The sequence below is a fragment of the Pocillopora verrucosa genome, chromosome 3, assembly GCF_036669915.1.
Source record: "Pocillopora verrucosa isolate sample1 chromosome 3, ASM3666991v2, whole genome shotgun sequence".
Lineage (NCBI taxonomy): Eukaryota > Metazoa > Cnidaria > Anthozoa > Scleractinia > Pocilloporidae > Pocillopora > Pocillopora verrucosa.
Genome location: NC_089314.1, coordinates 14,169,160 through 14,182,628, shown reverse-complemented (window position 1 = coordinate 14,182,628; position 13,469 = coordinate 14,169,160). Strand labels below are relative to the sequence as shown.

General features: G+C 38.6%; 2 protein-coding genes and 1 pseudogene across 2 annotated transcripts; 2 read left to right on the top strand and 1 right to left on the bottom strand.

Annotated features, from left to right (window-relative positions):
- LOC131773349 (uncharacterized) overlaps nt 1-12,354 on the top strand; it is a 17,344-nt pseudogene extending 4,990 nt beyond the window's left edge.
- LOC131791483 (uncharacterized) lies at nt 7,106-9,235 on the top strand. Its single transcript, XM_059108827.2, has 2 exons — nt 7,106-7,299; nt 7,732-9,235. Exons 1-2 carry the CDS (start codon nt 7,138-7,140, stop codon nt 8,509-8,511), a joined length of 942 nt encoding a protein of 313 aa, XP_058964810.1. The 5' UTR covers nt 7,106-7,137; the 3' UTR covers nt 8,512-9,235.
- On the bottom strand, nt 8,702-10,865 carry LOC131791480 (uncharacterized). The gene is made up of 2 exons (XM_059108825.2): nt 10,248-10,865; nt 8,702-9,929 (listed from the first exon to the last, which is right to left on the bottom strand). Exons 1-2 carry the CDS (start codon nt 10,811-10,813, stop codon nt 8,702-8,704), a joined length of 1,794 nt encoding a protein of 597 aa, XP_058964808.2. The 5' UTR covers nt 10,814-10,865.
- Nucleotides 12,355-13,469: the final 1,115 nt, after the last annotated feature.

Here is a 13,469-nt window from a genome sequence, read left to right as displayed (position 1 = left end):
CCTAGATCATTAATAATGCCAAGACTTCGAAATAAGAGGACTGACAGAACCAAAATTGCGGAGCGGCTTAAACCGTGGCCAACCGCTGCCGCCATATGCTGTGTTGTCAGCATATGAGAGACCATTTTTCACAGATAGAAAGATGTTGGCCAGACCTGCACAATAGATTTGAAAGATTTTTCAAGAGGCAGCTCACTATGTTACTGGAACAAGGCCACTATGATCCAAGTGATCAAACAGACAGGTATTAACTATGTTTTCAAATACATTACATGAACAGTACCAGTTCTATTTAATTCATTTTACGTACCTTATTACATGAATTTTTCGTGACACGTTAATTTCGTGATTTTGAGGTTCAAATATTTCGCAACACTTAAATTTCGCAATTTTTTGGAAAATTTTGTGTTTTAAGTCACTTTATTATATGGCTGCGATAGTACGCGCGTTCTTATTGGTTAATTAGCGGTCCGTACTTTCCCGGTATACGCCCACAGGCATTACAGATTTTTCCCGCCACCGTTTTCATTTACAAAACCTAGCTAACTTTGTGACTTTCGCTGAAAGAAACTTCATCAAAAAAGCAAGAAATTTAACAAAACACTTATCTCCGTCTTCTTTAACCATGACTTCTGAAGATTTCTTATCTGAATTTTATTATCGTGACGAAAAATGAAAGCAATTTAGAAGTTCTCTCTATTTCGCGTGCTTTGCCCGTCTGAAGCCATATAATAAACAACTTAATAACCTTGTTTGCTCAAGCTTTACTGTAAAATTCCAGACTTCGGGCTGAAATTTTCTATTTATGGACCTCGCCCAGAGGCTCGGTCCATAAAGCAAAAATTTCATCCCTCAGTCTGGAATTTTTACAGTAAAGCCCTCACACGCGGTTATTAAGTAGTTATTAAGAATGGCTGCCTGTCAGGATCGAGAATTGTCCTTCAACGACCATTTTGGTGAATTGCTCATATTTTGCTCAAAGATACCCTTTGATAAACTATTTTCAAAAATCATGTTTTTAAGTTTCAGCGATTATTAAATTTTCATAAATTTGCGAAAATCTGAAAACGCAGTTTTCAGGCTTCCGGAGCTCAGGCTCCGCATGACGCACAGTCAAAAATTAACTGCAAAAACCAAGCCCCGTTTAAGGATGAAAATGGAATCAATCAACACCAAACTTCACACAATATTAGGACAGCTATTCTCATTCAATTCTAGTGAGTGATTTTTTTTGGGCACATCGATTTTGGGATTACTTAAGCCCTTGAAAGAACATCCTCACAGACCGCGTAAAATGGCAGCGAAAAACGGGTGATATTTCACGCGAAAAAAATGCACCTGGTACCACATATTTTAGATTTTCAGCAACATATTCGTGAAATATTGCTATTTTCCATTCACTGTGGAAAGTGTGATTCTCGGAATCGCATTGCTTCCCTTCGAAAATGGCAGAAGTGTTTGTGACTTAAGCGAGCAAAATGATGCAAAGTGTGTAAACAAACAACAAGGTAATTTAATCATATGGAGTTGTTAAGTCTCCAAATTAAATCCGGCTTCTACTGTGTCGGTTTATAGCTCAGAAAATGTAAAGTGACAAGTAAATTATTCCGTAAGATATTTGAAAGGTTCTACAAAATATTTTTTGGCTAAAAATCTGCAAGTGAAGTACATATTACATTAGCACCAACTGACATTCAAATAATGCAAAAGATACATTCGAGAGAAGCTACTTAGTAGATTAGTACTTGATTCCATGCTGATAAATTAGATATTTTTTATCTTTTACTTTGAGAACTCATTTTCTGTAGGTTTAAATACATGGAAAGGCGCCTTTTGACCTTCAAAGTAATTAAATGCAAGGCGACAGTTCTTGTTATCCTAGTGATTATCAATGTCACGCAATGTAACGCCATTGGAAACGTGTCGGGGGTGCGTAGAAACCGCAAATGAAATAATTATGTCGTTAAATTATAGAAAGAAATCTCGCATTTCAAAATGAGAGGAAAGAAATGTAGGTTGAATACTCTCACGTCTGTCAGTTTGCATGTGTCGGCTACCAGATGAGTAAACTTCATTACCGATGTGAAGACCAGAAAAGGAAAGTGAGGGTCAATATTGGCATGATTAAAAAGTACATTTGCATCATAATCGAATAACCTCAATAATCTGAGAAGATAAAATCTATTACAAGCATAATTTATACTGATAAAAAACGAATACCATGTTATCTAAATCGAATAACCTCAATAATCTGAGAAGATAAAATCTATTAGAAGCATAATTTATACTGATAAAAAACGAATACCAAGAGCAAAAACCGACGTATATTTCCCAGTCAGGGTGGACCTGTCATGGGAACAGTTTTTTCGTGCTATACTTCCATCCATTTGTGAAAAAAGATCACCCTGCTTGAAAAACATAATCCAATTTTCTTGGAACTCTTGACACTTTTGGTTGCTTACCTTGAAATCACCCTTCAGGTAGAATTTGGCCACCTTTAATGATTTCACGTATCGCACTTGCCACTCCTTTCCAAGACCAAGCTCCCCCAATTGAAGAACCAAGCCTTCTAGTTCATCGAACGCACGCGCCCCGTCTGCTGCAAAATAGTCAAGGCCTTGGAGAGACTTTCTGGTCGAGGCCTTGCATTCATTTAGAACACGCAGCATCTTCCGCTCGCTGAACGCCTCAAATCCAGTCTCTTTGCAGTACTGGGTATACTGACGCACTATCCTTTGCGGTATCATGGTGCGAATAACATCGGGTACTTCAACCAGTTGTCCAGAGGAGAGCTTCAGTGTTTTTTGCTCAAATGGCAGATCTTGCACCAAATGGGGGCTTGTTATATAACATAAGAAGTGATCCAGTTGTCTTGGGACGACTCTTATCTTTGATGAAGGCTGGGGGGTCACTGAAGCGCCGCTTCCGTGCTGAAGACGATGCAGATTAGCTATGGTAAAATGATATCTACTTAAGCCAGGTATGAATCTCGAGATATCATTATAATTGGAAACACCACACATCATCGAAAGAATTTGCCGTCTTGTGTCCCACCCATGGGCTTTGTCATATGCCTCAGCTAAGACCTGGAGGTAGCATTTGGAAGTTTCGGAGAGTTCGTCCAGCCCGAGTGCTTCGTTCATGGCAGGATAAGAGACGACTGCATGCCAAAGAGAACCTGCACAACTGGGTGTTAGGTCGTGGAGCACAGAAGAAAAAATCTCTGCGGTTCATCTAGTATACCGAAGCTTAGTGCTGTCACTGACCCAAGGTTGAGAGACAGGTTCAATGTTTTTGGACACCAGATACTCGTTCAACTTTTCACGGGAATTTGGCTTTGAGGTGATGCTCTCTTTACTCGTTGAGGAGACGAGGCTTGCAGTATCGGGACTGAGAAACGTCTCGTCATCCTTCAACCCCTGGGATGATATTTCCAGAAACATCAAGTCCGTCTCTAGACCATCAGAAGATGACTCACTGCCAGCACTTGATTCCTCTCCTGGACGGTCTGTTTCCATCTCATGAACCTACGAAAAGGTTTGCTCTATAAGCATCAAATCTCTAAAACCGATTTCTTTGTATATGTTTGTAGGGAATCAGTTTCGGGTAATAAAAAATCTGAGCAGCACCAGGTGCTGTTGCGGGACATCCAGAAAACAAACAAATGTGGGACAGGAATTAGCCTACCAAAGTGCGGCATAGCACCCCTCCCCTTCCCCACCCCTCAAATAAAAAAAAAGTGACCGAAAAGCACTGAGTTTTACTGGTCAACGAAGGAGCCTTGTCCCAGATTAACAACTGTGTTTGTCACGCTGTGTTTGTGTTTGTCACGTGTTTTTTCTTCCTCGATTTTTTTTCCAATTTCTATGCTCTTCTAAAAATGACTCTTTTCCTTTTAAAAAACAAGATTGAGATCATCAATTCATATTTGAAGCTTACCATTGTCTGTTGTTGAGGTATCTGCACCACTCGAGGCTCTTTAGGGGTAGACACAGTACTTGCTCCAGCGCCCTCCGCCGGCGTCTGTTCATCTGCAACTTGCCTGCAGATAAACTTGTCGCATCGCCTACAAATTGCTTTTATTAAAAAAAAAAAAAAAAGCAAAGTAAATAACTCATATCAATTACTATTTCTAGGTATAAAGTAATCAATCTGTCATCAATCAATGGATTATCAGCTACTCAGACGAGAAAAAAACGTTGGCAATATAAATTGCAAAGTTTCCTCACAAATATAAAATTTGCTAGCTTGAGAAAGTTGAAACTTATAGTGCTTTTTTTTGTGTAAGGTATTACAAATAAACGTGAGAAAAAGCAATTTCATGAGAACATTTATCAACAGAAGCAATTCAACTTACGCGACCCAACTGGAACTAAGGTGTTGGTGTTCAAAAAATATACATCGATTTTCGGCTATCCACACGGTTGCTTCCTTTGGCACTTGAGGACTTATGTGTCGCTAGATCCTTGGGAATTGCACAAAGGGTTTTCCTAGTCCTCCAACGTATGCCAAAGTCTGCCCTATGGCGTGGGCAAATAGTCAGGGTAAGATGTTTTTGCTCAAATGAGAAAACACCTGTAAAAAAAATATAACACCAATTAAATCTGTTGCAGCACTCATTCATAAGCACAATAAAGTTACCTGAAAACACACAAAATCAATATTTACCGGCTCTGGCTAATAGCAGCTTCATCTCAGTTCTAGAACCTTCATCTGCACTCAGTCCAAGAGTCGATAGTTGTCCAGTTACATCTTTCGTGCGATCCTCGAGTGTAATGCATTCCACCTGACCAGGATAATCAGGAGATCGCCCGCAAGGGGTCACCTTACCAACTAGCGTTATATAGCTACAGAGAGCCATAAAATGACAAGGAATAATAACTTCTGATGAGAGCACGTATGAAAGCTCAAGACTCGTCCGTGAAATAACTTTCCTTAGATCTGTTACGAAATTTCAACCATTTGCGCAAGAGCTTCGTGGGCAGTGATGACGTGACAGGCTTTACCACGAGAGAAAATTGTGTTTGAATTACAGCATCTTGGTCAAGATGGTGCGAGATGTTGGAAGCTCAATGAAAATACATCTGAGATTGAAGTATAATAGTGTTATCGTGTAGTTATCAGACCTTGAGTAAAGTTTTTGTTTTCAGTCTTTGGTATATTTCATGATGACAGCCCATTTATGGTCTCATGTGGTGCAGCCAGTGTTTGTTGGGACCGGATGTCGGTTAATTATGATAAATAGGAACAATTCACGTTAATACACTGAACTGCTTGTAAAGAATGCTGTTCTCCTTCTGTATTCGCTGGAATTCTTGATTTATATATACATATATATCTAAAACAAACTAAAACAAAGCCCTTGCAGCTGAAATGTTTAAAAGTCATTCAACAGACTGATCAATTGTCACAATTTTCGTAATCGTAATACTTGTAATGGTGATCAATGAAATGACTGTAAGAACATTTTCGACGGTGATTTTATTTTCTCTCGGCTCTCACACAACTCTGAATGTACGACTTCACTATAACTCAATATTTTGTGGAATACAAGTCAAACATTTCCAGAATTAAAGTTTATTTTAAAACCTTTTTCCACCAGGGAAGGAATGATAAGATTAGCGTTTGTTTACACAACACACATCATTTTGCTCGCTCTGGACACAAACATTTGTGGTATTTTCGAAGGGAAGCGGTCCGATTCAAAGCATCAAAGTTTACTCAGGAAATAAATATTATCATTGTATTACGAATATCAAGTTAAAAAATTGAAAAATGAGGTACCAGGTACACTTTTATCGCGTTAAATTTAACCTATTTTTTGCTCTCATATTAAGCGCTCTTTGAGGGTGTTGCTAAGAAGACTTAAAAATTCTCAGTATCAATGTGTACAGAAAAATTAACATAGTGAAAATGGATGGGAAGGCTTTTTCTTATATCGTGTGAAGTTTGGTGTTAATTGAATTCATTGTAAGCCTTCAACGGAGCTTGGTTTTTGCAGTGAATTTTGGACAATTTGATAGGCAGAAAACCGCACTTAAACCACGTTTTCAAATTTTCGCCAATTTCTAAAAATTTAATAATTGTCGGAACTTTTAAACTTGATTTTTGAAAATAGTTTACCAAAGGGTATCGTTGGGCAAAATATGAGCAATTCACCAAAATGGTCGTTGACGGACGATTCTCGATCCTAACAGGCAGCCATTCTTAATTTTGAGTAATGCACCGCCCCTGGGATAAGGTATTTTTCCTTGACAAAGTTAATGTAACCAGCCATTGACGTGAATAAAAGGATAAAAATTTATACATTTCCACCAACCAAGTTGTGTGAATAGGCCTTATTCGTATTCCCGGACTGGTCTGGGACGAGTGTTTTGTTTCGCGCGAAAGCGAGGCTCATGCGGGGGAAAATTAAAAATACCCTTTGACACAGCTGGAAAAATACGGAGAAAGTCACTTTGGTTCGCAGTATTTGACGGCAAAATCATGGTTAAACATAACTGCTGTGCATATGGCTGCTCCAACAGCACTGAAAAACAAAAAAACCATCTGAAATATCCAGAACTCAAAGGAATAACGTTTCACACTTTTCCTATCGGCGACCGAAAGAAGACTTACGCACCCGGAATGAATGAAAACGAGAGAAGAAAAAGGTGGATAGCTGCTTGTCGTTTAAGCAGTTTAAATGTCACAAGACATACAAGAATTTGTTCAGCACACTTCGAAGGTGGTTTAGGACCCTCAAAGCTTAATCCTGTCCCAACAATTTTCAGTTTCCCGACTCATTTGCAGCCCAAAACCCGACGGAAGCGAACAGATCCAGAGGAAAGGAGACGAGGAGCTTTGAGCTGCATACAAAACAAAACCAAGACTGCACCAAGGAGACAAGCAGGTAAAACTGACAAAAACAAGGAAAACCCGGAACCATTGGGCCTGTCATCACAACTGCAGGAAACTGCGTGCTCGAGCGACATGGATTTTATTTTTTCTGAAGAGTGTGAGATTAAAACTGAACAGACACCTGATCCAAGATCCCTTGCAGACAAGTGTATCCAAACCGACCTTACCTGTGAAGATATCGACTGCAGGGAAGCAGCCAAAGCTAAACTGGAAAATAAACCAGAACTGAAGAGAGAAATGTTTATAGACGACGTCCTAAAAAGCAACAAGTCCGTGTGTTTCTACACTGGATTGCCCTCCTATGCCTGTCTTATGATGTTGTTTCCCTTTCTGAAACCATTTGCAAATGCAATGAAATATTGGGACAACAAGAAAAAGGGACAGAGGGAAACGTATCAGGTATCTTAATATTATTACACAGCAGTCTTGTTAATATTTCCTTTCATTTGTTTTGATGAACATTATGGCATAAAATGTTTACACAGCAGTCTTGTTAATATTTCCTTTCATTTGTTTTGATGAACATTATGGCATAAAATGTTTCATGTTTGGTATAAATAGCAATATAGACCCTATGCAAAAATGGGTACCTTTGAATTTTTTTGTTCGTATTCAAAATAGCCTCACTAACCTCGATCGGGATAACATATTCTTTACAAATTTTGTCTCAAAAACGACGTTAGCGAGGCTTTTTTAAATATGAACAAAATGATAATATATGCATAGGGTCTATAACATGATATATTATGTTATTATGATTTCCAACTATGTGATAATTGCCTAAACATTTTGCTTCAGCAACTCAACTGCACGTTTTTACTTTTATTACAGGAAGATGAACATGTTAACAAGCCGGGACCAAAGAGGCAGATGCCATTATTTTCTGAATTTTTAATGGTTCTTATAAGACTCAGGCTTGGACTGTTACAGAGTCACCTGGCAGACATTTTTGCAATTTCACAAAGTTCAGTTTCCAAGATTTTTACAACTTGGATTAATCTTTTGTATCATGTATTTAAGGAAGTTCTTATAATATGGCCTGCAAAGGTTCAAATTCAAAAGCACATGCCTAAGAGCTTTAGTAGGTATCCTCGGACCCGTGTAATTATTGACTGTACAGAGTTTTTTATAGAGAAGTCCACTCAACCTTCAGCTCAGAAAATTACTTGGAGTGATTACAAGTCACATAACACTTTCAAACTCTTGGTTGGTATTTCACCCACTGGAGCCTTCACATTTGTCTCTAAACTTTGGTCTGGTGGGGTCTCTGACCGAAATATAACTCAGAAATCTGGACTGATAGACAAGCTGGAACCTCTAGATGATGTGATGGCTGATAGAGGATTCAATATTAGAGATATGGTCACAAAGAAAAAGGCCACATTAAACATTCCCCCCTTTGCAAAGGGGAAGTCCCTTTCAACAAAGGCATGTACAAAAACCAGGAGAATAGCTGCAGTTCGCATACATGTGGAAAGAGCAATCCAGCGGCTCAAGTGTTTCCGAATTTTACGTGGTGTGATACCTATCACCCTTGCTGCAGTTGCTGATCAGACTGTGTTTGTATGTGCAGCACTGTGTAACTTAATGAAGCCTCTTGTTTCAAAGTAAATGTCTAAATAATTTTCTTATGTCTGTATAAGTCATATGATTTTTGATCGAACTAAAAAAAAACAATGAGCATGTAACCCCTTACAGTAGCTACTATACTAGGTATAAATGGAATAGTTATGCATTTACATAGGCTCAATGTCACGAAAGGTTCATATTTGGAAGTTGAGTTTCTACATTATATGTATATTTATTTATCTGTACTATATAACACTGTACGGTTCTGACCATATTTAACCTTTGGAAAAGCTAGTTCTGGTAAAATGACCGAGTCAAAAAATGAATCCAGCTTAACTAGCACTGGAGACCAAAACTCTTGATCAAACAACACTTTCTCAACATAAATACCACCATCCCTGCCACAAGCAACAAATATGCCCCAGGGATACGTTGTTGCAAACATTTGTTGATGTAGTTGATAAAAGTATTTATGATTTCTATTAAGGGCTATACCATTGCTTCTTTTTATACAAATATGCTGTTTCAGTAAAATATCTTCAAGGGTTTCCCCTGACTTCACCTGAAGAAATTTCATCTCAACCACACCTGGGCTAGACTCAGACTGATCATATATTATTCTATCTGGAGAGGCACCAATATGTCCATGGGTCTTGCTAATGACAAATCCACACTTTTCGACTTTTATATCAGAATGTCCATTCTGTTTCATGTATTTTATTAGTGCCTGTTCAATTTCATCCTCCTTTGCCAAGCCCTCCTTCATGGCAGCTGTTAAAGGCACTTGGTTGTGACTCAAAACTTCCTTTAAAGCTTTAGTTGGAGATGTGGTTAATTTCAAGCTTGCAATACGTTTACAATGAGAAGCGGTGATTCTTCCTGTTCTGTACTGAAACCAGTCAATGGCATCACTCTGCAGTTTTGTCTTTTTTTCCACTGCATCAATTTCATCATCTGTAAACTGAAGTTTTCTTTTTATTGCCTTGCCCCTTTCTTTAATCTCATCCAGACTGGGTGGCAAAGGTTTCATTGGTGATAAAGAATCTAATGTAAATGTAGTAACAATTGAATTTTCCTCTCTTATGTCATTTACATTTTCTGAATCAAGTTGAGGATGTTGACCATTACATGTGTCTGGGTCAGGTAACAGATGCAGTAATACAGCTGAAGGAACAGTTTCAGCAACAAGCTTTCTAAAATTCTCAGCCAAATTTACATTCGTATCATATGAAGTTCTGGGGTCATAAGTATCACACCTTGGTTTTAGTCGCTTCTTTTTCTCTTTGTTCAGTGTGGGTTTTGTAAAATCCATGGCTGATCCTTTTGTCATGCCCTCATGAGTCCTCTTCCGTTGTTTCCAAGTGCACTTTCTCCCTGTGCAAGTTATTACAACATTTTCTCTCAGTGTAGCTTCAAGGTCAATAAGCGAGGCACCAATGTGCCGGCAAGCACCATCAGCCCTGATCAAGAAATTAGGAATTAAGAAAAGTTTCAACAGATATATTGTGATGACCAGAGTCAAAGTTTTGAATACTAGATAAAAGGAAATTATTCTGAAAGCCATAGAGATCACATACACTTGGGCATAGTATAAAGATGTCTTCAACAATTTGGAAACGAAGTACAAAATTTCGCAAAGCTGCAAATTATTATTTTCATTAACACTTCAACATTGTGTCAGTTGAACAGATCAATCTGGATTTATCATTTAACACATACATAAATCAAATTCATTTTTTAAGATGGCCAAATATTAGCCGAGGCAGCAGAATACACACCCTCCTATACAAGGGCAATGCGCTGTGTAAACTGATCCATCTGACTGAATTATTATCCATCCATCGTAAGTTGGTTTCTGTCCGACTTGCGTTTTCTCTCGTTCCGTTGGCTTTACTCCAAATTTAACGTAGTGGTATCCATTGAACAAGTTCTTGTTCTTCATCAATTTTAACACATGGCCATCCCAGAACAGGCGGTAGCCTTCGAACGACTTATATGCCTTGAGAGACTCGTGGTCATAACCCTCCTTATTGATTAAGTAAGCGTACATATCACCGTATGTGAAGTTCGGAAAATCAGAAAAGTCGGAAGTCCAGTCAGAGTGTAACGTGTTAGGACAGGGGAGCGAACCTTCTTTCGTCTGCAACTTGTTGACTATCACATCCTCCGGTTTCTCCCAATCGTCTATCGGTTCCAGTGAAAGATCGCGAGCCTTCTCCACCAATTCTACTAGTTCCTCCTTTCTCTTTTGCGAAACAGTTATTCCACGGCTCTGTAAATACGATTTCAACTCAGGAACTTTCCATTTTTGAACTTCACTCTCTGCCCCTCCTACGAAAGCCATATTGAAATCACAGATTCCCCCGCATGAGCCTCGACATCGTGCACTCGCCCAAGGCCGTCCGGGAATACGAATAAGGCCTATTAGTTTGAAAACCAAAAGTAAGGTGAAGTCCACTATTGGCTTGCTTTTAGACTTGTAATGACCTCAGTGGTAATAAACTCATCCTTTTTATGATTATTTACATGAAGTTTCACTTAATTTTCACGTCATGTAACTTTCGCAACACTTATTTTTTGCATCTTTTTTATTTTGCGAAAAATCGCGAAATTTTCAAAATTAACATGTTGCAGAAGCTTCATGTAATAAGGTAACTGAAAACATATGCAGTTAATTTCCAAGTGCTTATAATTTTGATGTTATCCTGATTTTACCTCTCTTCATTAATTGACCTGACACATAGCCTGTGACTTGTAGTTAACACCTGCCACATTTAAATATCATAGATCTGCATTCTTACTATGCTGTCTTTGCATTTAAACAGGCACCTATTGGCATTCATTTTCATTCCTGTCTTCCAGAAAGAAATGGATATCTTTAGGGAAACTGTGTGGAATTCACATAGAGTAAGGAGCCAAAAGGATGCTCAGATGCCTAAAGGGATACCATATCACCTGTACTCGTTCCCTGAGTAATACAATGCAAATGAGTGTGGTAAGGGTATTTTACTGAATATTTGTGTTTTAGAATAATATTTGCAGACTGCACAACAAAGCATGTCTTAGAGAGCCAAGTGTTGCATTTTTGAAGAAATCTTAAAATTTAAAAATTGTTTTAAGAAAACATGATTTCCTGAGTTTAACGGATGTCTAGAACTTTCCAGGACCAGTGTCCTTTTTCCAGGACTTTCCAGACCTGGCCAGTCCTTGAAAATAAGAAAATAAAATTCCAGGATTTTTCAGGTTTTCCAGGACCAGTACGAATCCTTTTTTAATTAATGACCCACCACTAAGTATCGATTCAATGAATTCAATGAGAAACAATGTGTAAAAAGCGGGGATGGTTAAATTAATTTATGGACAGCTTGAGAGATTAAATCATCAATATTATACTTCAATAGAGAGAGAGAGAGGCCAATACAGATATTTTCAGGGCAGACATGTTGATCCACTCACTAACAAGTTATTAACGGTTAATGTTCAAGTGCTCATCAAGAGCAATTTCCTGTATTGTATAGGTTTGCAAGTCACTTTAGAAGCACTGGATGAGGTTGCTTCATTATCAGGTGTCAAGTCAGTTGGAGATGACTACTTACCAAAAACTGTGAGAGAGAGCTGTGAACGAATTATTCCCAATATTGATGGGGTGAAGCCAGCCGAGGCAGCAGATGCCTATCTTTTCTTAAAGGAGAAGTACAAAGAGTCATCACCATCAGCATCATCATAAAAGTGCATTTTATTGTAACTTTTTTTCCTTATACCGGTAGTTCAAATGTGTAAAAAACATTGTCCAACAAATGGTCCAAGCACAAAGAACTACAGACTTAGTAACATTCATGGACGTTGTAAAAAATGCCAGTGATAAAAAAGATTTGTTATCTTAAATGAACTGTTCCATGCCATGTTCTCCTTCCAATGGTCTGTGAGAAGCATGAAGTAAGGTTTAAACTAACAGCACAACACTTGAAAGGCAGTCACTGAGCTGCTATCTTGTTAAAAGGTGGAAGGTGAATTATGCTCCAGTAATCCATTCTCTTACTGACTTAGGTCCATCATCTTACAGTAGGTATTGCATTCATGTTCATTGAGAAAGCATGTGATGCCCACGGATGAATAATTTCCACAGCAGAAATAGTATTCTAAGCTGCTGGCATCCATTATATCATTTGTTGCTATTTCGGGATCATATAAACAGTAGCCAGATCCCTGTATATCAAGTAACATGAGTTGTTGGTTGGATGATTCATAGGTATAGTGAACCAGGCACTCTGCTTTGGCCAACAAATCTTTCAAATCTTTATCTGCATCTTCAGGCAGATCGGCCTTCTTGCCATTATTATTAATCAGTTTGGCAAAGAGGCCTGGAACAAATTCCTCAACTGTCGCTGGTTTCTCGTCTATTATGGTGTAGTATACATGGTTGTACTGAAAACACTTTCCCATTTCTTGTGGTGCCTGTGACTGGAACTTCTTTGTTAAGTGCCTAGCTACCTCATGCATTTGTACTTGCTTACGACAATGGCTCTATATATTAGTTTTTAATTGAGTACTAATTACTTCTTTGGACTTCTCGTTGTACGTTTTCATAACCCAGCGATTTGAAATGTTTTGGCCCCCAGATTTGCCAGTTAGCTTGCAGTGGTAAGCATCACGGAATCCACCTGAGGAAAACTTCTCTGAATCTACTGTACACTCTACCTCCATTGCATCTGTCCATTCTTTGGAGGCAATGTCAAATTGTTCAAAGGTTAGGAGACACTTGTTTTTGGTGACTGGTTTGATGAGCTTCCCAGCATCCAGCAATGAGGCAATGGATACGGATGGAGGAAACTGGGTTGTCACTGAGAACCTTCCATAATCTGCTTTTGGTTTTGGCGTAGCTGCCTCTCCCACTGGTGCTGATGATGCACCAGTTGTTCTTTGGAATGAGGAGTTATCCGAGAAACCTTCATGTACATGTGTTGGGTCAGAGCTATTGGAGTCCTCCCCATAATCTTGGC

Excerpts from the sequence above, each read along its gene's own strand:
- LOC131791480 (XM_059108825.2), bottom strand. The coding sequence starts at position 10,813 with ATGGCTTTCGTAGGAGGGGCAGAGAGTGAAGTTCAAAAATGGAAAGTT. Across the intron at positions 9,930-10,247 it reads CATTGCCCTTGTATAGGAGG|GGCTGATGGTGCTTGCCGGC; the intron begins GTGTGTATTCTG and ends TTTCTTGATCAG.
- LOC131791483 (XM_059108827.2), top strand. The coding sequence starts at position 7,138 with ATGTTTATAGACGACGTCCTAAAAAGCAACAAGTCCGTGTGTTTCTAC. Across the intron at positions 7,300-7,731 it reads GACAGAGGGAAACGTATCAG|GAAGATGAACATGTTAACAA; the intron begins GTATCTTAATAT and ends CTTTTATTACAG.